We start from the raw sequence: 19,367 nt of genomic DNA, 5'->3' as shown, positions 1-19,367 counted from the left end.
TGCTGTCGATGTTTTAAAATTTTACAGCGCCATCTTGCAGATGGGATCGGAACTAAAAATTTATCTCACCATGCGTATGCAGAGAAAAATCATTAATAACTCATTTTCTAGGAACAATTTATGAACATTTATAATTGATTTTTAATCTACATACTTGCAGCAACTTTCATATACCGGTTATATGAGAATCTACCTAGTAATTAATTAATTATAAGCAATTATAGGAGCGGCGACTTGAATCTGTAGGAGCGGTTACTCCAAAAATTGCTAATAATTAATTAATTACTTACAGGCTATTCATAAAACCTATATTGGAAGAAAGCTAAGATACTATTCTTTATTCCTCGATCGTTTAATTACAGAAATTGATCACCGGAAAGCAGAAACCTATAAAAGTTCCCCACCGTCCGTAAGCGCGGATCGGGCGGTCGATCTTAAAATTGCTATAACTAATTAATTACTGGCAAAATCTTTACAAAACCTATATGTGAAAGTAGCTACAAGCATGTAGTTTAAGAATAAATCATAAAGGTTCATAAATTGTTTCTAGAAAATGAGTTATTAATGATTTTTCCCTGGGTATGCATAGTATACCTCCTGGTATACCTCCTTGCTCTTTCTGCTCTCCTATTAGAAATCGTTAGTTCGAATCCCCATCCGCTAGATGGCGCTGTTCCGTTTTTTTTTTTTTAAATTTACCTACCCGCGTAATTTGAACCGTGTATAAGATTGAACTAGTTTAATATTATGCTTTTAATAATTAAAAATTTGAAGGAAAATTAATTATTGAATTATAGATATTTCGGTTGGTAAACTATTAAGTAGTTTCAGCTGTTTTTGTATAGATGTTGCAATGGTCGTGTCTTGCGCGGTGGCTATGGGTGGCCACTGACATCGAATAATCTAACATGTTTTAACTTACGTGTATGGAATTTATTAATTATAAGCATATATCAGTAAGTCTATAAAAAGAAAAGAACACAATGATGTTGCATAAAACAAACATAAAATTATGTCGTCTTTGTGGCAAAGAAAAACAACAGGGCACAGATTTATTGGCTGACAAAGTTAAAGGAACTGTATTAATGTCAATTATAAACAAGTATTTCTCTAAGGAGGTATAGTTTTAATAAATTCCAAATTTCATTATCTTTTTCCCAACAATAATTTAACAATGTTCATATTCCAGGTAATAAATATCTCTAATTCCGACGCATTTTCTAAATATGTCTGTATAGATTGTGAGCAAAAAATTTATGTATTCGATGAGTTTTATTTAATGGTAGCAAATGTACAAAAACAGCTGGCAGCTCCATCATTGGAAATTGATTTTGCAGAGGTATAAGCATAATTTTTGACTTCCTATATTATTTGTTAAACATATTTAATCTAATTGAACTTTGTTTTAGGATATGTTATGTCAATTGAAAGTAAATGAGACAGTACCTAAAAGTACTTTAAACAAAGATGGAATAAGGAAAAATGTATGTCCAATATGTGCTAAAAGCTTTAGATGTCAGGCTCATTTAATCAGACATAAACGTATTCACACTGGACAAAGGCCTTTTGTTTGTAATGTTAGTAATAGAAAGACTGTTATGGTTGTATAGTAATTATATGTTTTTATTATATAGTCATGTATATGTGACAGGTTTTAAGAAATCTTTGAAATATTTTTAGATTTGTAAAATGTCATTCAATCAACAAGAAATATTAATGAAACATAAAGAGAGACATGAAGGAAAGAAAGAATTTCGTTGCGCCAATTGTCATCAGTCGTTTCGTTATAAAGTGTCATTGAAATCTCATATGATAAGTTTTCATATGGATATGGAACAATCTGTTAATAATCAAAACTTGCCAACAGAAAATAACTCGTTTATGTGTTCGGAATGTGGTAAGCAATTTGTGACAAAATATAAATTGCAAAGACATTCACGGTGCCATACCGGGGAGAGACCTTATCATTGTACGTTTTGTTTAAAAACATTTTCGCAAACTGGTAATTTAAAAGTACATCAGGTGAAATATCATCAGATATCTGCTTCTTTGACCGATTTAAGAAGGGAGGCTCAATACGATAATCAAATTGTCGACTGTGATGTACCAGCCGAATTAAATAATTTTCATACGATAAATATGTCAGAGATTGAATTACAAAATACAATAAACGAAACGATAAATTCTACGCAACAAAGTAGTTCATATGTTACAAAAATATATGAAAATTCTTTGTACATCGATGAAGAAATTGAAACGATACTAGATCGTGATCTTGGCCAATTGGAACAAAATAAATATTCAACAAATTTGCAAGATAAATTATCTCTTTGTTTGAAACAACCAGAAACTCCTGAATTATTAAATAGTTTGTTGTATGATGATGGATAATTTCCTAGATTTAGTTAAACGATTATCGACTGCCTATTTCTAATAACGTTATGTATCCTTATAGCTAACAAACAAATAATCTATGTATTTATAATTATACAATTTTAATGCTTCTATGTTGGTAAATTACTAAATACAAGATATGTATATATACCAATAACTTTCAATTCAAATAAATCCCTTTTTATTAGTATTGTTGTTATTAAAATTAGTAAATTTCAGAGAAAAGATAAGCATAAGATCAAAATGAAATAAAATTGGTACACTATTTAAATTGTGGTATATTTTCAATTTTTTAATTAAAATATATAAAATTACTTTTAAAAATATAGGATAGGTCTTATGCAAACTTAAGTACACGTTAATAATAATGATCATTTTCAAGTAATTTAATTGCTTAAATTATATGTAATAGTAAAATATGAATTCATCAATTTTCTGCATACTCTATGTTATAGTTTACAAATTTATGAAAGTTCAGAATTATTAATAAACTTCCTTCCATACGTAATTTTGTTTAATAAAACAATTATATCGGTACTGGAACTGAATGTTTGTTTTAGTATCGTAATATTATAAATGCATTAATAAAGAATATTTAATTGTCCAGTGTTTGTGGCATAAACTAATCCTTGTCCAGGTTGCGGTGCCCATCCGATGCAGTTTATAGCCTTATATCTATCAACTTCTTGATCATTTTGTAGTAACTCCCTAACAAGTACCATACTACCTTTTTTAGTTAAATATTTAATATTTAAATCACTAATATTTAAATACCTGAGAGGAAGAGGCCAAAGAATACTGTATGGCTTCCAATCACATAAATTACGATAATTTATATCGTTTATATCTAATGGTACTTCCGTCTGGTTTTCAGATTCTTCGTTTACAAGCTTATAAATACCGATAGATTTTGTTGAACCAACTAAAAGGTGTTGTTGCGTCGGTGAAATTGATACAGAAATTGAAGATTTATATCTTTCAGTTGAATACATTCTTTCACCTAATGTTTCCCATTGCAAACTGTAGATTCCTAACGAAAATCAAATTAATCTAAACATATATTTACACGTATATACAACCTTAAACTAATTATTTACCTATCGTAGTATTACAATATGCTGCTAATAGTTTCCCATCCGAAGAGATATCTATACTGCTATCGTTAAAAATATGGCAGTCACGAACAACAATATTTTTTTCAGCTACAACATATAAATACTTGATTAATAAATTGTAATATTTATTTAAGAAATAAAGATATATAAAATATTTACAGTTTGTAATGTCAGGCATTTCTCCGTTAGAAAAATCCCATGCTTGTACACGGTAACTCTGAAACTTCTGAGTCGGTCCTAGAAAATAAAATATGTTATTTCAGATAAATTATATCAGAATGATTAATATTCACATATGATGTATCGACGGTCTAGTTAAGATCGCATCTATCGTATATCTGCCATATTTACCATTAAAATCAGTATTATCATTATATCTGCGTGTTGCTGTTATCCTTGGCCTGGAATTATTGATACATTCAAAGTAATGGGAGTGTGGAATCCCCGTTCTAGATTCAGAGATTTCCGAATGATGTAAGCAAGAACAAGAGGAATTTGTTGTATTGGTAAATAAACCATTACTATTCGTTTCATCGTGGGTCGAATAATATTTTTTCCTTGCATTTAATATCTGAGATGTTCTTGGCGCAGAATTATTAGATACTTTGTCGATGAAATTTAAAATATTAGGCAAGCATGATTCAACTCTATCTACTCCATCTGCTGTTGCAGGAAAAGTTGAGTTTCTATCAGAATTATTCCGAACTGATAACATGGAATCAACATTACTGCTTCCAATAGATTGCCGTATATTTTCCAATAAACTCTCACATAATTGTTGTAACAACTTATTTCTTTGCAACTGAGTAGTAAGTTTCACATTTTCTTTGCTCTCGCTACCATTAGTAATGACTGATTTCATAAAGTTTCCATTACAATTATTTGTTAAACTTGTAAATCCTTTTGACGTTGACGGTTGACACTGACTGTAAAATTTTTTATCATCAGTATTACTATCTTCCTTTTGATCAGTTCCTAAAAGTACTTGAAAATTGTTAACCGTTTCATTTGTAGAATTTAAAGAGATACTTGAAATAGATTTCAATGGAGTATCGTTATAATTAACATTTAATTCTGTGGTCTCTTCGTCGTTGTCTTTTTTCTCTGTAGAAACAAATGCACGAACCGAACTTTGAATAGATAACGCTTCTGGATTTATACGCTTCTCTTCTCCTTTCCTTTCTAGTTGGTCTAAACTATCGCTATTTAAAATATTGTCAATTTCTTTAGTATCTAATAATTTACTGTTTATAGTTTCATTATTAATATTATATTTCAACACAGTACTGTTAGTTTCTGTGTTTGAATTGGAATTTCTTTCATCTATGTTTTCATAATTATTCGTTCGACCATCATCAGTAGTGTGCAGTTGAAAAGTAACATTATCATTTTGATTAAACGTTGTATTTCGTGATATAAAATCTTTATTATAGCTCTCAACAGTTACAGTATCGAGTAGTGGATTGTTCGTTGACGAATTAGTTCTTAAACGCTCTGTGGGAATGGTTCTACAGCACTGAACCATTTCATGATTATTCGAATTCCGAACAGTTCTTATCTCATAATTATTTAATATCTGACAACGACGGTAATATCTACGTAACCGACAACTACGAATCGAGCGTAATATATTTAAGTTTACCGAATGCCAGGTAGGTCTAAAATTTTGTTACATATATTATGTTGTACTAAAAGATGTTCAACGAGTTAAATAATTGTTATATATATATATATATATATATATATACTACCTTGATATATTTCCGTCATAATGTCTCCTTAAACGATCAATTCGTGAAATGTTTTCAATAGCAGTTATTAATTTTCCCCCTAAATTGTCAAAAGATACATATCTGAAAAGTGTAATCTACATAAAACAACTATATTTGCATAAATTTTTGTAACAGGCATCAGTTTTAAGGATTGCTGAGATAATAAAAAAGGAGTATTTAAAAAAAAAGTTAAGGTATCTTTTACGACATAAACGAGACGAATTATAAAGAATATGAAATTTCGTTATGCAAAGCACCTTTATTACTTAAAAATGTATAAACTTTGGGATAATAATTCTGTTACAAAACATTATTACAAATGAATTAAACTTTGTATGTACAGCTATCAAATATACGTTATCAAAACTTACCTTACTTTTTCCCTGTTAGTAGTTACTACTGCAAATGGCGTGGATTGACTCCAATCCCAAAAATGTATTTCATTATGCGTCGCTATAACGAGTAATTTTGCAGATGGATGAAAAGCAAGGGATGATATGCATGTTAGATTTTCTGAATTCCAAACTTTACAACCACCCTATGTAAAACATATGTATCTATAAATTACTTTAATAATTTAAAAAGTAATGCTCTTATGGAAATTATAGATATAATTACTAACATTTAAATTCCAAACGCGAACTTGTCCACCAAGGCAACCAGAAGCTAGTATGTGACTAGATGAAGGATGAAATGCTATGCACCATGGAGTACGTGGATGACCGCTAAGAGTTTTAATATTTTTTCCAGTTGCAATTTCATTGATATAGACGTTATGATTACCATGAGTCGATGCCATCTTAGTTCTGAAATTGATAATCTTTTATATTTAACAAATTCAGTTTTTAATAGCAATATTTAACATAATTTATTTTAATTCTTACCCATCAGGACTAAAAACTATCATAAACGTTGTTCTAGGAACTCCAGGTAGATCACATTGCTATAAGAAAGTTGAAATTAATTCTTTGGCTTGAATTTGTAAGCATTCTATATTTACCAATTCCTTGTGATCTTTTAAAACTAGATTCCTTTCAGCTATTGATTCTAATTCACGGGTGCCACTTTTATGTAATGTACAAAATCCAAAATCTCTGAGCATTAAGTTTCGCAGTATGTTCTGAGATTGATTGCTATGAAGCAACTCTAGTCTCTTCTTGACCTTCTCCATTTGGTATAATTATTTTATCTACAATATGTAAAATACATGAAAGTTTATTAGTTATTTTTTGAAGAAGTTAATTAAAAAAGAAGGTAATCAAAAGAGTACTTGTACACAATTTCCTATGGAGTATATTTATTTGTTTAACATTGTGATTCAACATACTTATACTGTAACAATATATGGCAATCTGATTATTTAATAGTATATTTGATGTTACCTGAAGATATTTGTATATCTTTAAGTTGAGTTTTAATTGTTCTAATCCAAGAATGCTCAGCAGGGTCTGGCAGGGTCGCCCGTACGGGCAGCCGAGTGCAGTCAGGATTGTCACGGGCTCCGATGTTTGTACATACACACATACTACTGTGATTATCGATCAGTGATGTTAGATGGGATAGGTTTACCGCGCATGCGCGATTTTTCTGATGACGATTGCAGAACACGTGATGGTGGCAAGAATTTTAAATAAACGGTAGCAGATTTAAAATAAAGTACAGTAGATTAATAACTAAAAAGGAAATCGAACAAGGTTAAAAGAAAGAAAGAAACAATTATAATAGAATCTAACGATACAATTCATTATTAGTTTTATGAAAACAACATTTACTTTTAGTTTATAAAATAAAATTTTTACATAGTTACTTAGAGTTGAAAATTTATTTGATTTTTAATTTTAAATAAATGTACATATAGGCATTTTTTCTTAGAGTACAACAAATAAATTTTTTCATAATATATCCATTTAATGGTCTAAAATACGTAGATTACCAGAAACAATTTTATTCTCTAAAATTGTGCCCGACGGGAGATCGATTCGTTCTCCGTGATTAGCAATAATAATAACCGTTCCTTTAAGCGTTACGCCTTTACCAAAAGTAACATCACCAGACACCGTCAAATGATCCAACTCCAAAAGATCTGGTATAGATGGAAATCTGGTAAGAAATTCTTTAACCTGCACAAATAATTTCAAAGGAATTATTTAAATGAAAACTGAAATGAACAGTAATAAAAATAATAACCTTAGAAAAGTGATTATCCCCTAATTTTATAAGAGGCGTTGTAGGAAACATGCGTTGCGGGCTCATCACTAACGAACCATTACGGAGAGTGTATAAATTACTCATAACAAGCATCAAGTCAGAAGTCTTTTTTACTGGTAAAAATCTACTGCGTGGTACATTTATACCTATAACATAATTATATCGTTCAAATAATTATATACATGTATAGGGTAACAAATTCAAGCGCGTCTTACCAATACTTCCTTCGAACGATTTCATCGCAGCTCCAACAGCTGTTTCTAGTTGAATTATGTTTAAGCCATTCGAAAAAGTCTTATTATTGACAATAATCTCCATATTTAAAGAATTTTTTTCAAGCACTCTTTCAATCGCTACAACATGCAATTGAAAATTATACATATATATACATCTTAATAATTATTAATCGGTGGTACGATTGGAGAAAAGAAATATATACCGCTGAGTTTGATCCATAAATTATTGGTATTGAAAAACTTGAATGTTTTCACAGATTTAAAATCATCTGCATGATCTTTTGGAACTTGTGCGATTTCAAGGAGCCGTAGCTTATCCTCGTATTTAATTAATGTTCCACCCTACGAATGTGTATAAAGATTGATTCATTTGAATAAATAATTAGAAACGTTTCAATTGTATAAAAGTAGAAAGTTTCATTACCTTGACATCGGCCCGCGTTTTGTCGGTGACTTCCATAAGAAATTCAAGAGGTGACGTTTCAGTTTTATCTAATAATAATTTTAGAATTTTGAAATCTACCGTAGCACCCAAATTATCGATGTTCGAAATAAAACAATAATCACGACCCTGTGACAAACAGAATATTTGTTATCGCATTTAATGGCAATATTATACAATGAAACATACCTCTTTCAAAAACTTTTTCAATAAACCTGAATTTCGGAAACTTTCATAGAAATCTCCATGACCAGGAGGATACCATCTGTTAATAATATTTATAAATATTTATACATACAACACTTCTGATTGACATGCATCAATTTTATTTTTATCACTGATCTTACGCTTCGATATCATCAGCAATATCACAATGTTTTGCAATTGGAAGTAACGAATCTCTGTTGATACGAGGATAACAACTTTGATTAAACGTATAGATGTCAACGTCTATTCCTTTATATTTCCTGATGATTCTTTGTGTATCGTCATCGGTGTTGAAGGAATCCATCAAAATTAGAGGTACATTTGCATTATAGGTTTTATTCAAGTACTATACATATAGACAAAAAAAAAAAAAAAATTAGTTCATTCTTTGAATATATCAATGACGTGTAATACTACCAATAATAACCTCAATTTGTTGTACGGTCAGATCAAGAAACGTAAGTCCATTGCGAACTGCTATCACAGACTTTGGTCCATGGCATCCCATACTAGTTCCAAGCCCTCCATTTAGTTTGATAACAATCAATTTATTTAACAGGGCTCTCACCTCTTCTCCTTCCGGCATTGGCAAAGAATTGTAATCTCTTATCTGAAAATGAAAACATTAATTTTATCATTTTTATCATAAAACGCAAGGGAGAATAGACAGGTAAGTTGGATGGTAGAATAATAATTGTATAATTGAATCGCATACCGCATCGTCGGGAAGCTTTTGTATGCGATCCCATTCTAACGAGGGTCCTTCTTCTTGCAGAAATCTCTTGAAGAGATGGGTGAAGCCTTCGAATTGCCGGTGGACCTCCTCTTTAACTTCTCCTGTAGTAGCTGTTCCCTCGAGTTTCTCCAATTCCCGTTGAAGTTCGATCAGGGCATCCCTCTTGGTTCTTTCACGGAATGCCTGTGTATCTGAGGGACTGCGTTGATGACCGCGTGCCTACGGATTTATTCAGCAACATAGTACAAACATGACAATAAATACCTCTTCCCTTCATAAGTAGCTTGGCTCCGCCATCGCCGCCATCCAATTTTGTAAGATCGTGCATCACCGATTTACGTTTCTTATTTCTCTTTCTTTCTTTTCAATTCACACCCGATAACGGATAAAGTTTGTTCAGAAACAGGGAGCAAAAAGCTAGTATAAATTCCGCTAGAATGTCCTTATTGGAACAATAATCGATGAAAATGTTTGGATTAGAAATAATTATTTTGTTTTTTATTAGAAATTCTTTTCTTTTACAAATGCAAATCAACAAACGTTTCTTCTTCTTTTTTTCTTTTTGTTTCTTTGCGACTTGTACAGTTCTATGAAAAGGGAGTTGAGATTTATTTAAAAAAAGAAATCTCTCAGACGATCCAAGAAGTAAGAACCTTAAGAAATTTTAAATATATTCATGAATAAGTGATTTGATCCTCGTTCAAGTAATAAAAACTGAGAGAAAGAAAGATCGTATTCAGTTTGAAAGATGGAAATGTACTAAGAAATATCTATATGTATATATTATATAGAAGTTATGTTAATAATAGTTACGCAACAAACGAAGCATGTGTGTAAACTTCAACATCGATAACAACTAAAATATAATTAATCATTATATAAATTAGAACGTCTGTCTGTACGATTTCAATTAAAGATTAAAATTCTTTACAGTTATCCTCTATGACCTAATCATAGAACCCGAACGTTCCATCTCTCCCCTAGCTTGAACTTCACTACATTATTATATAAGTCATTGTTGTGTAATAATTAACGAAAGGGTCGGTTAATTATAAAACGTAAAAATATAAAATTAATCGCGTTGGAATGTATACGATATCATTAAACTGTTGCACAATAACGGAACAGAGAATCTCTATGATATTCATAACAGACAACTATTGATCAGAAATTGTTTTCTCAGATGTATCGTATTGCTATTTGTAACAGGATACATGAATATGTAAATAACAAATTTTAAGATAAACTCTGTTCGATATAATTAAATCTTAAAATCTTCAAAGTTTTGAAATTTGAAGACAATGAATTTAAATCAACGTGTCACGGCTCAACGCGTGCGGATCACCAATAAGAAACACATCAATGGAAATAATTAACGCGATTAGAATTGTAAAAAAAAAAAAAAAAAGAAACAATATTAGTTCATAATTAATTGAAAATTACATAAGTAAAAAAGAAAAATTAACATGTGGTCGTAGAAATGATCACGTATAATGACCGTGACATGCACATTCCCATTGGTCTTTTTTTAAATAACGTTAGTCTGATAAAACGTGTGTTGCGAATCGTCGCCAGTGATGTAACCGCGCCTGTTTAATTCTCCTTAACGTGCACTCTTTTGAATCCGAACGAGACAGATGCCCAGAACGATTGTTTACTTGGTGATCGGTCTTCTCTAAAGTGTCCTAAATTTATTAACAAGTTTCCTCTGAACGGAAACGAGAATGAACGAACGAACGAACGATGATTAATAAAAAAGAATTCATATCGCAAGGGTCACCAAGGAATTAATTTAATCACGTGTGATCAGCATTTCATTGAATCGAAGCCAAATTAAAAGGACAGTGGAGAACAGTGGTGATCTTTTTGCTCCGCTAACACTTACGTTGAACAAGTAAATTCTGTCAATAATATTCGACAAGGTTTACGCTTTGTCACCGTACGAACGCGAACGAGAGCCAACTAAATGCGACCGCGAGCTTGTGACTCTCGGTTACCACTGAGAAACGTGTCGTATAGTAAATCGGTGGGTACAAACAGTAAAGTACACTGGTCATTGGTGTAGTTCTAACGAATGAATCGCCTTAGATAACCATTTACAGGAGATTGAGAGAGAGAGAATAAAAGAGAGAAAGAATTGTATTATCAGCATGGCCTTCGAACGGAAAAATTTTTATCATAATGCGCCCGGTCGACGTGATTTTGCAACACTAAACTCCACTGTTTCTTTATCAAATGGATTCATAATTGTCTATGATACTTGTCGAGGTCGCAGCATCGACATTAGCATATCTTATCGATACTGCATTTCTAATTGGAAGATTTTCACTTTACTACTACAAGCAGTCTTAACGTAGTTTCGTATTTAAAGGCCTAAAACCTCAGCGCCTAGGGGCTACCGTCTAAGTAATTAAGACCCAAAACCTATGAACTGGAATCTAACAATTAGGTCCTAACGGGTATAACGTAAAAATGAAGGCTCAAGGGCTATGGCCCAACAACATTTAGAGCATAGGATCTAAATTTCAGACATTGAAGTCTACAAGGTAGATCCTAAAGTCAATAAGGAAATATCATCCACGAGGAACTCCGATCCCAGAAGCAATCTGATGGGATTACACCTGAAAGCATTTGTAACGTGTGTTGAATATATGAGGAAGAATGAGAAGAGACAGTAAATAAAATATGGCTCATCAAAAGTATTATCATCTAGAAGATTGTAAATATGTATATACTCACTTGAAGACACACGTGAGAGAAATGACGAGGTGATTATCGAGCAAAAGAAACGTATCAATCAACGTGATGGCGATTAATTATCTTATCGGATAAGAATGACGGGCGAGAGGCAGATTAGTTCTGAAAAGATGAAATTTCATGATCATGATGTAAAACGTATAACATATTACAACAGACTTAGTCTTTTGATTATTATGACGTTTGAAAATGACTTGTAACTACTGTATAATAGAATTCTTATAGTAATTTGAATACTACGGTAGCTGTGTACCACCATAACAGTGAGACGTTCATGATAGATCACGCGATATCGCGTTGACGACATAAGACTATCATTCTTTCTTTGAATACAATCGAGGGTTATATTAACGGGCATTAGTACTACTTTAAAACTTGATTTGTTAATAATACTTGTGGTTGAGTATTTAATTGCTGAGAAACGTTACATGATAGTCACCTTATTATTACTATTACCATACCAAAGATCTCTTAACTTTGAAATTAAATAGCTGCGAATGTGTACTGACTTTTGTTTCTCGATTTTAGCCGATATCAAATACAATCAATCGACCGTGTAACGATCAAATAAATGGATCAATTTCTTGCCTTTAAATCAGAGAGGATCGGTGAACATCAGGGTCAATCTCTCGGGACAATGTGTGTCGCGATATTCAAGTGTTGAGGATCGCTCACGCGATATCAAGTGAGCGGTAGTAAGCGTTAAATAAATACAATGTCATATGTGATCACCTTGATGCTTTCACGTCAGTATTTACAATAGTAATATGTTAGTAACTGATAAACATACAGTTAAAAATAATATGAATGACTAACAATGTCATGGACTAATAACAGGTTTAAATGTAACAGCTTTTTAAAAGTAGCAAACGCTTCTCGAATTACTAATATTTCAAAATCTTCTAGACTTTACATTTCTTGAAGAGACTGACTCAATGTCCTTCCATGGTTTAATCAAATCTTAAAAGATAAAAATCCTCGTATATTCTCGTTCCTTGAATCCACTTATTAAAATCTTATTGCAATTAATGAACAGTAATCATGGAAAGAACCATGCAACGTGCATCATCTCGATGAAATAATTAAAGAAGCGATATGGACGTTTAAAGTTATTATTCCGGGTAATTGGCGAGATAAATGTTGACTCGTAAACCCCTATCGGTAAAAATGTTCTTAGATCTTCCTAAAAGAAATTTTGAAATTAAGCTTGCGACATGGATCGTAAATCCATCGATTAGAATCGAAGATACGTAATGAAATAAGATCCAATTTATTTTGATCAAATCGAAATTGAAATTGATTTAATTACTTACTTACTTACTATATATTTTTGCGAATAAGGTTATCTGAGAGTCAACTCGCTGTAAGCCGTTGACTCATTGCTACGATGTACATATTATGATACAAAGATCTTTGAAATATCTACGTATATTTCTCTCTACCTCATATTCTGTAAAAAAAAATAAATTTCATACTAAACGAACTTATTTGAATGGTATACATAACATAAAATTAAAATGTTTTCATTTACGTGTTCGTGTCGGTAACAACGATGGATGACATTCAAGACGATTGAAACGAATGCAATATCATCTAAATACATACATAATAGCGAATATAATGTTACTTACTCTGTAATTAAATTCGTACGTGATGAGTCTAAATTAAATAAGATATATGTATATGTTTTATGTTTACAAAAGTATACCTTTGCAATCTAAGAAAATTTAACCACAGATTATCCCACATTATCTTGCGTAATATACGTCTTAAAGAGTACAAATACTGTTCTATTACAAGCGAACAATTAAATTTGTGAAACATTAAGCGTTTTCTACGTATCGTAACTACAAATATGATCTTTATATTTAAGCGATGAAAAGAGACATTTGAAATTGAAACTTCAGGCGCGAATGGAATTTTTCCGCAGTAAATTTGAATAGGGTTTCGATAACTTCGTTGCTTGAATTTATTTTCTATTTTTGCCACGAAGAAAAAACTGTTTAAAATAGATAAATTTTATCCAATTTACAATTAATAACGATAAGCGAATACTTAAAAAAACGAGTTATATCTCAATAGTCGCTTGACTTTGACAATACACGTATGTACCAACGACGCAGTTCACCAGAGTCCATAACTGTGACGCGCAGGTTGGAAGATGGTGGGGGAACGCAGCGAGCTCTCTGCCAATCGCTTTCCACTTCGTTTGGGAATGTCGCCAATCAGGGCGAAGATGCGCACTAGAGATGCGTGAAGAACGAAAACTGGTCTTTTCGCAGTTATGGACTCTGGTGAACTGCGGTATAAATACTTTTAATTTTAGAATTTGTTACGGTATATTCATGACAGTTACAAATAATTTTCTATTCTAGGAATAATATGTATATCTACCCATTATATAATGTTTCTAATTTGAATTCATATTTCTAATTCTTATAACACTATATGTAATATTTACATAACTATTTCCATTTTACTGCAAGTAACAAATAAAAGATTTAAAGAAAACGAAAGTACAATACCATTACGGTTTCATAAAACAAAAAATAAACACAACAATGACATCCGTCAAACAAAAAAATGTGTAATTGATATTTGCCATAAAAAACACATAACCTCAAAGTATACTAAAAATAAATTTAGCTGTTATAAAGCATATGTTATTAATTATATTTAAGTTAGTACTATTTAGTCGACAATGAAAAGAACGCAAGAAGATATGGGTTGAAATAAAAAAACTTCAACGACCTTCACTGTGAAAAACTAATAGTTTCCTAATGTTTAAGGATTACGAAGGGGATAGCAAGTTAGGCGATGCTTTACCTTTCTATCGTCTACTTGTAGCATTGTTATAAACTTCTTATTTAACACAGTAGTTTCTTTCTAATGTACGTCTTTTGTAGTGTTGCAAAGGTTACCAAAACATAAAACCACCACCTTGGATCACGGCCACAGTGTTTGGATCCTGCATATATCTATAATGCAGCAGTTGTACTCAATCCGTGGATCCTGATCTTTCCAGGTATATATATACACATGTAACACTGATAAATGAAATGAAATGTTTACATAAATTTTACATGATAAAATTGTAAATATTATAATTGTAATACATAAGTGATTACGTATTTATTCAAATAATAATCATAATTATAATGAAGTTTATTTTCAGTCTGTTTTTTAGATAACCTATGAAATAACGGTTGAATGGATAGCAATTTACCAGATTGAAAAATATATTATGTAATTTACTGAAGAAAATCATATACAGAAAGTTTACGAAATTTTTTATTTAATTGTAAACAAAGTAACTTGTATATTATAAAAATATCATCAATAATGGCGGAACTAGCATCTGACAACAATGTGGACGAATGTCCACTAGCAAAAAAGGCTAAGTTAGACACTGAAAATTCATCTGAAAACACTAAGAGTATACATGAAAATGACGTTACTTTGCCTGCCTTTGATCTAACAAAAGTATTACAAACTAATTGTATGAGGAAACAAATATGGGTTCAAGGCACTTTCGAAGGTTATGACGGGCCGGCTATTATAACACTGGAAAAACAGAATTTTGTAGATGACGAGAAAGCATTAAAAGAATTTTTCTCTAAAGATACAGCCTTTCAGAAACTTTATAGTAATACTATTTATGGAAATTATGAATGCTTTCCAGCTAAGAAATATACTGGTATGTTTACATTGGCATTTAACCTTTCTTTGTTTTCTTTTTGTTTAATTATAACACATATTTATGTTATTTAAGGTATAAATGCAATGGTAATACATCCTGCTACATCAAAACATATAGATAAGTTTACAAAAAAAGAATTATACATGATAGATGAGACATATGAACTTTATCAAAAAATTACTGTCCCATACATAGAATCAAGTAGTTTTTCTACAGAGGTACATGACTGAATTCAAAATAATTTGTTTCAATTTCCTAAATGAATGTCCACTTTTACTAAATGTTTTATTTTGTTTAGTGGATACACAATATTTTAGAACACAAGGCAGAACAGGATAAAATAGTTTATGAGGATAGAAATGAAAAAACTGGATTTGTATTAGTAAATGATTTGAAATGGGATGGACAACTAAACACGTTAAAATTAATAGCACTCCCGTTACAAAAAATTAAATCGATAAGAGAACTAAATGCATCTCATCTTCCGCTATTGAAAAATATAAGAGATGCTGGAATAGCAGCAATTGCTAAAAAATTTAAATTATCCGCTTCTCAACTTAGAATATATTTACATTATCAACCGTCGTACTATTATCTGCACGTTCATTTTGCATATCTTATGTATGATGCACCAGGTAGATTTAACATATCTTCTAATTATAATGTAGATTGTTTTCGGAAGTTTTATAACATCTTCATATTTTATTTTTGTAGGTATATTCGTAGAAAAAGCACATCTTTTATCTATGGTTATAAGAAATATCGAGCTAATGTCCGACTATTATACAAAAGCTGTGCTTTCTTACGTAGTTGCCGAAGGTGATCCTCTGTATATCAAATACAAGGAAGAAGGAACTATAACCGAACTAAACTCTAAAACCACCGAAGTTTAAAAATAGTGCATTTAGCTTGTGAACAAAAATGTATACATTCAAAAATAGGGGACAAAGAACATTATTGTATGGAATTAATTTTGTGACGGTAAACTATTACAGCTACATAATACATCATTTGCATGTAAATAGTTTCTTCTTGTACATCGTCACGAATTAAGAAAATCATATAAAGCATAAATTATTTATGTTAATTCGTTTTATAAATCAATTAAATAGAAAACACTGCCCTTACACTGCTTTTGTATTCAATTTTAAAAGTTATTTACAATAACACGAATTTTTTATATGCAGAAGTTTCTAATAGGTAGAGAAGAGAATGATAAACCTGAATGTGATAATATACAAAATTGGGCGAGGTAGAAAATTGACGAAGTAAGGAACGACGATTATATGTACACGTGACAATTTAATTATATTAATTGTAATATATAAATTATACACGTGTCATTTTACAATATTTATTTTAATAAATATTTCTATCGTATAAATGGTGGTACACAGTACACAATGAAGAGTCATTAAGTACTAATACCGAAGAAGTACCTAGTTTCTTTCCTTTTGTTCAAAATTTTACAGCGTAAAAGGAAAGTGTAGAATTATTTACAAAAAATTTAACAAGATTGGGATAGTAGCTTTGTTGTTCTTTTTTTATACATACTAAAATATCATATTTTATTATGTGTGAAAATATTATGAAACATTTAAGTTATTTTTTTTTTTTGTATACGAACGATTATTCAAAATCGTAATTCACTGTGCTGCAATTAAAATAATAAATTATTGGGTCGACGTTCTTTCCAGGCTTCATGGAGTACAATGCGAACAGAATTAAATGAAAACTGAAACAGAGTTATTCTCAATCAAACAAACAGTTTGGAACAATGGTTCAACAACCAATATAAAAACATATTTAATCCTTTCATCGTGGCAAACTTCTACTATAATAAGCTCAAGCCTGCCTGATCAGAGAAATAGCTTACAGTCGTCAAAGATTATTAATTTGAAAGAAAATGAAAAATTGTATCGATTGAGCAGTCGACAACAACATGTACATAGAAGATTCTCTTGTAATATGTCTCGTATACCTTCGGGTTTGTAATGATCACGACAAATACGGAAATAATGAACATCCATGTATGTAGTTACAAGTATACGTATTAAGAATGTGTTCAATGTCTGTATGAAATTAAGTTTCGCTGTTAGAACAAGGTTTTTTTCTTTTGTAAGTTCAATGAAAATTTCTTCTTCCATTGTTTCGCTTAAATAAATATTAAAAATTCGGTTATTCTTAACAAGCTATGCACATTTACAAGGACTAGACGAGTACTTTACACCAACTAAAAAATTGGAAAGTTGACGAATGAATCGCGTGACAAATGTTAAAAAAAATGAGATTATTTTATAATACTTATACTTAAGCAGAGAAGGACATTTGCGTGCATAGTCAGTATATTATCAGACAAAAAGTATAGTTTAGCGTGATTCGTATACTGTTTCACTTTCAACATTTCCTTAACGCATAATAAAACAGAAAAAGATTGATTAAATACGCGGATTGTTTAGTGTCAGCTTTTATAAAATATTGAGTTACAGATCAATGTTTGAAAATTATTTATCGAAGAGTTATACGCTTCTATTTGGTAACGAAACTATTCGTTTAAATTTCGTAGCTCTATTTTGGAAGCAAATCCAGTATTATATTAATATTGTATAATATCCATGACTTCATTTGTGCGATTATAGTAAGTATAAGAGCTTATCAGTTCTTGATCTTGTTTAAGAAACTACAAAATTCAAATATAACTCTTTAATAAACAACTTTTTTTTAACAAAAACTCATTCATTTGTGTATTTTCAAGTTCACCTACTTAATTTTTACCGCAATAACAGTTATTAAAAATATCGCACATCTTCCTTTCATAAATGAAGAAAGAATATTTTATTTCACAAATGAGAAATCAAGAGACAATTTCGAACTTTGTTCGTTTTTTTAACAATTGTTAAAACAAAGAAAAGATAACTTAGAACAGATATAAGTACTTCTTTTTTATTTGCCGCGTCTCTTAATAAACTCGTATCAATTTATTGTGACAAAAATCATATAATACAAAAAAAAAAAAAAAAAAAAAAAATACAATAATACATTATATGCATATACAAGTACATATTCTGCTGTCATTTGTATAAGTACTCGTTTAAATTGCAATTTAGCTCTAAAATGTTTCAAGCTTAACGAATCTGGTATTGTTTATATTCATGTCTGAATTTAATTATACACAGATATAAAACATATCGAAAAATAAATCCAAACGCAAGCCATTTTATAATAAAAAAGCACATTTAGTCTTAATAAGAATACACACAACCGATAGATCATTTGTTATTTTGTGAAAAAAAGTTATGTACATTATTACATATACATTCCTGGGATATGGTTATCAAAATATAATAAACATCTTGCATCGTTACACTTGTTCATTGTTTCATTGTCAGCTTGTTACATTGTCCTGTATACTTTTTTTATTATCAATGAACGTACAGAAATATATTAACAAGAATGATTATGTGCATTAATGTGTTAAAAAAAAAGTGACCCTATTTATTCATTTTTCTTCTTAAAGGATGTTACAATGCATAACATCATTAACTAAATTTTAAGTTTCAAAATAAAAAAACAAAATCATAGCATAGTCCTTACTGAAATAAATTTTCTATTCATAAGGAAGTTGTAACATCCAATTAAAATCCTTTAATCGAAGCAGACACTAGTGTAACAAAAAGCAATAATCATTATTGTCGTCAAAGTATGCTTGAAATAATATAACTGAAATGGTTAACGACAAGCTCGATATTGTGAAACATGTTTGTTACAAGTATGGAAAGCGCTTTTTCATGAAATTTAAT

General features: G+C 30.6%; 4 protein-coding genes across 12 annotated transcripts; 2 read left to right on the top strand and 2 right to left on the bottom strand.

Moving 5' to 3' along the window:
- Positions 1-850: 850 nt before the first annotated feature.
- LOC117606810 (uncharacterized) lies at positions 851-2,391 on the top strand. Its single transcript, XM_034329744.2, has 4 exons — positions 851-1,118; positions 1,190-1,339; positions 1,410-1,577; positions 1,681-2,391. Exons 1-4 carry the CDS (start codon positions 984-986, stop codon positions 2,389-2,391), a joined length of 1,164 nt encoding a protein of 387 aa, XP_034185635.1. The 5' UTR covers positions 851-983.
- Positions 1,423-6,947, bottom strand: LOC117606808 (uncharacterized). Of its 4 annotated transcripts, none has more exons than XM_034329737.2 (11): positions 6,664-6,947; positions 6,282-6,470; positions 6,166-6,224; positions 5,904-6,087; positions 5,653-5,819; positions 5,261-5,362; positions 3,861-5,167; positions 3,669-3,746; positions 3,492-3,596; positions 3,169-3,424; positions 1,423-3,117 (listed from the first exon to the last, which is right to left on the bottom strand). In XM_034329737.2, the coding sequence occupies exons 2-11, from the start codon at positions 6,450-6,452 to the stop codon at positions 2,976-2,978; spliced, it is 2,571 nt and encodes an 856-aa protein (XP_034185628.1). In that variant the 5' UTR covers positions 6,453-6,470; positions 6,664-6,947; the 3' UTR covers positions 1,423-2,975. The 4 variants fall into 4 exon arrangements, with proteins under 4 accessions (XP_034185628.1, XP_034185629.1, XP_034185627.1 ...); XM_034329738.2 differs by having other exon boundaries at positions 1,423-3,102; XM_034329736.2 differs by having other exon boundaries at positions 1,423-3,424; positions 6,664-6,946.
- Positions 6,948-7,084: 137 nt separating this feature from the next.
- Positions 7,085-14,835, bottom strand: UGP (UDP-glucose pyrophosphorylase). 4 transcript variants are annotated; one of them, XM_034329740.2, is made up of 11 exons: positions 10,996-11,739; positions 9,375-9,552; positions 9,090-9,301; positions 8,802-8,984; positions 8,515-8,720; positions 8,357-8,432; positions 8,150-8,296; positions 7,929-8,067; positions 7,705-7,842; positions 7,469-7,635; positions 7,085-7,401 (listed from the first exon to the last, which is right to left on the bottom strand). In XM_034329740.2, the coding sequence occupies exons 2-11, from the start codon at positions 9,436-9,438 to the stop codon at positions 7,189-7,191; spliced, it is 1,545 nt and encodes a 514-aa protein (XP_034185631.1). In that variant the 5' UTR covers positions 9,439-9,552; positions 10,996-11,739; the 3' UTR covers positions 7,085-7,188. The 4 variants fall into 4 exon arrangements, with proteins under 4 accessions (XP_034185631.1, XP_034185632.1, XP_076545775.1 ...); XM_034329741.2 differs by lacking the exons at positions 9,375-9,552; positions 10,996-11,739 and adding an exon at positions 14,694-14,835 and having other exon boundaries at positions 9,090-9,329; XM_076689660.1 differs by lacking the exon at positions 10,996-11,739 and having other exon boundaries at positions 9,375-9,763.
- On the top strand, positions 14,774-19,143 carry Dcps (Decapping enzyme, scavenger). Of its 3 annotated transcripts, XR_004582063.2 has the most exons (6): positions 14,774-14,892; positions 15,043-15,564; positions 15,640-15,785; positions 15,866-16,202; positions 16,282-16,548; positions 17,265-19,143. XR_004582063.2 is itself a non-coding variant. In XM_034329745.2 (5 exons), the coding sequence occupies exons 2-5, from the start codon at positions 15,210-15,212 to the stop codon at positions 16,458-16,460; spliced, it is 1,017 nt and encodes a 338-aa protein (XP_034185636.1). In that variant the 5' UTR covers positions 14,774-14,892; positions 15,043-15,209; the 3' UTR covers positions 16,461-16,775. The 3 variants fall into 3 exon arrangements, 2 of the variants coding, with proteins under 2 accessions (XP_034185636.1, XP_034185637.1); XM_034329745.2 differs by lacking the exon at positions 17,265-19,143 and having other exon boundaries at positions 16,282-16,775; XM_034329746.2 differs by lacking the exon at positions 17,265-19,143 and having other exon boundaries at positions 14,783-14,892; positions 15,055-15,564; positions 16,282-16,775.
- Positions 19,144-19,367: the final 224 nt, after the last annotated feature.

The sequence above is a fragment of the Osmia lignaria genome, chromosome 8 (assembly GCF_051020975.1).
Source record: "Osmia lignaria lignaria isolate PbOS001 chromosome 8, iyOsmLign1, whole genome shotgun sequence".
Taxonomy (NCBI): Eukaryota; Metazoa; Arthropoda; class Insecta; order Hymenoptera; family Megachilidae; genus Osmia; species Osmia lignaria.
The sequence above is the reverse complement of the archived record's forward strand: the minus strand, read 5'-3'. Positions and strand labels throughout refer to the sequence as shown.

Bases quoted from the DNA above. Each gene is read 5' to 3' on its own strand.
- LOC117606810 (XM_034329744.2), top strand. From the start codon at position 984: ATGATGTTGCATAAAACAAACATAAAATTATGTCGTCTTTGTGGCAAA. The intron at 1,119-1,189 runs GTATAGTTTTAA...TTCATATTCCAG, and splicing joins ACAAGTATTTCTCTAAGGAG to GTAATAAATATCTCTAATTC. The intron at 1,578-1,680 runs GTTAGTAATAGA...AAATATTTTTAG, and splicing joins AAAGGCCTTTTGTTTGTAAT to ATTTGTAAAATGTCATTCAA.
- LOC117606808 (XM_034329736.2), bottom strand. From the start codon at position 6,452: ATGGAGAAGGTCAAGAAGAGACTAGAGTTGCTTCATAGCAATCAATCT. The intron at 5,820-5,903 runs GTTAGTAATTAT...TGTTTTACATAG, and splicing joins TTCGCGTTTGGAATTTAAAT to GGTGGTTGTAAAGTTTGGAA. The intron at 3,747-3,860 runs GTAAATATGGCA...TTTATTTTCTAG, and splicing joins TGATAATACTGATTTTAATG to GACCGACTCAGAAGTTTCAG.
- UGP (XM_034329740.2), bottom strand. From the start codon at position 9,438: ATGCACGATCTTACAAAATTGGATGGCGGCGATGGCGGAGCCAAGCTA. The intron at 8,433-8,514 runs GTAAGATCAGTG...TATTATTAACAG, and splicing joins ATTGCTGATGATATCGAAGC to ATGGTATCCTCCTGGTCATG. The intron at 8,297-8,356 runs GTATGTTTCATT...TGTTTGTCACAG, and splicing joins TGAAAAAGTTTTTGAAAGAG to GGTCGTGATTATTGTTTTAT.
- Dcps (XM_034329745.2), top strand. From the start codon at position 15,210: ATGGCGGAACTAGCATCTGACAACAATGTGGACGAATGTCCACTAGCA. The intron at 15,565-15,639 runs GTATGTTTACAT...ATGTTATTTAAG, and splicing joins TCCAGCTAAGAAATATACTG to GTATAAATGCAATGGTAATA. The intron at 16,203-16,281 runs GTAGATTTAACA...TTATTTTTGTAG, and splicing joins TCTTATGTATGATGCACCAG to GTATATTCGTAGAAAAAGCA.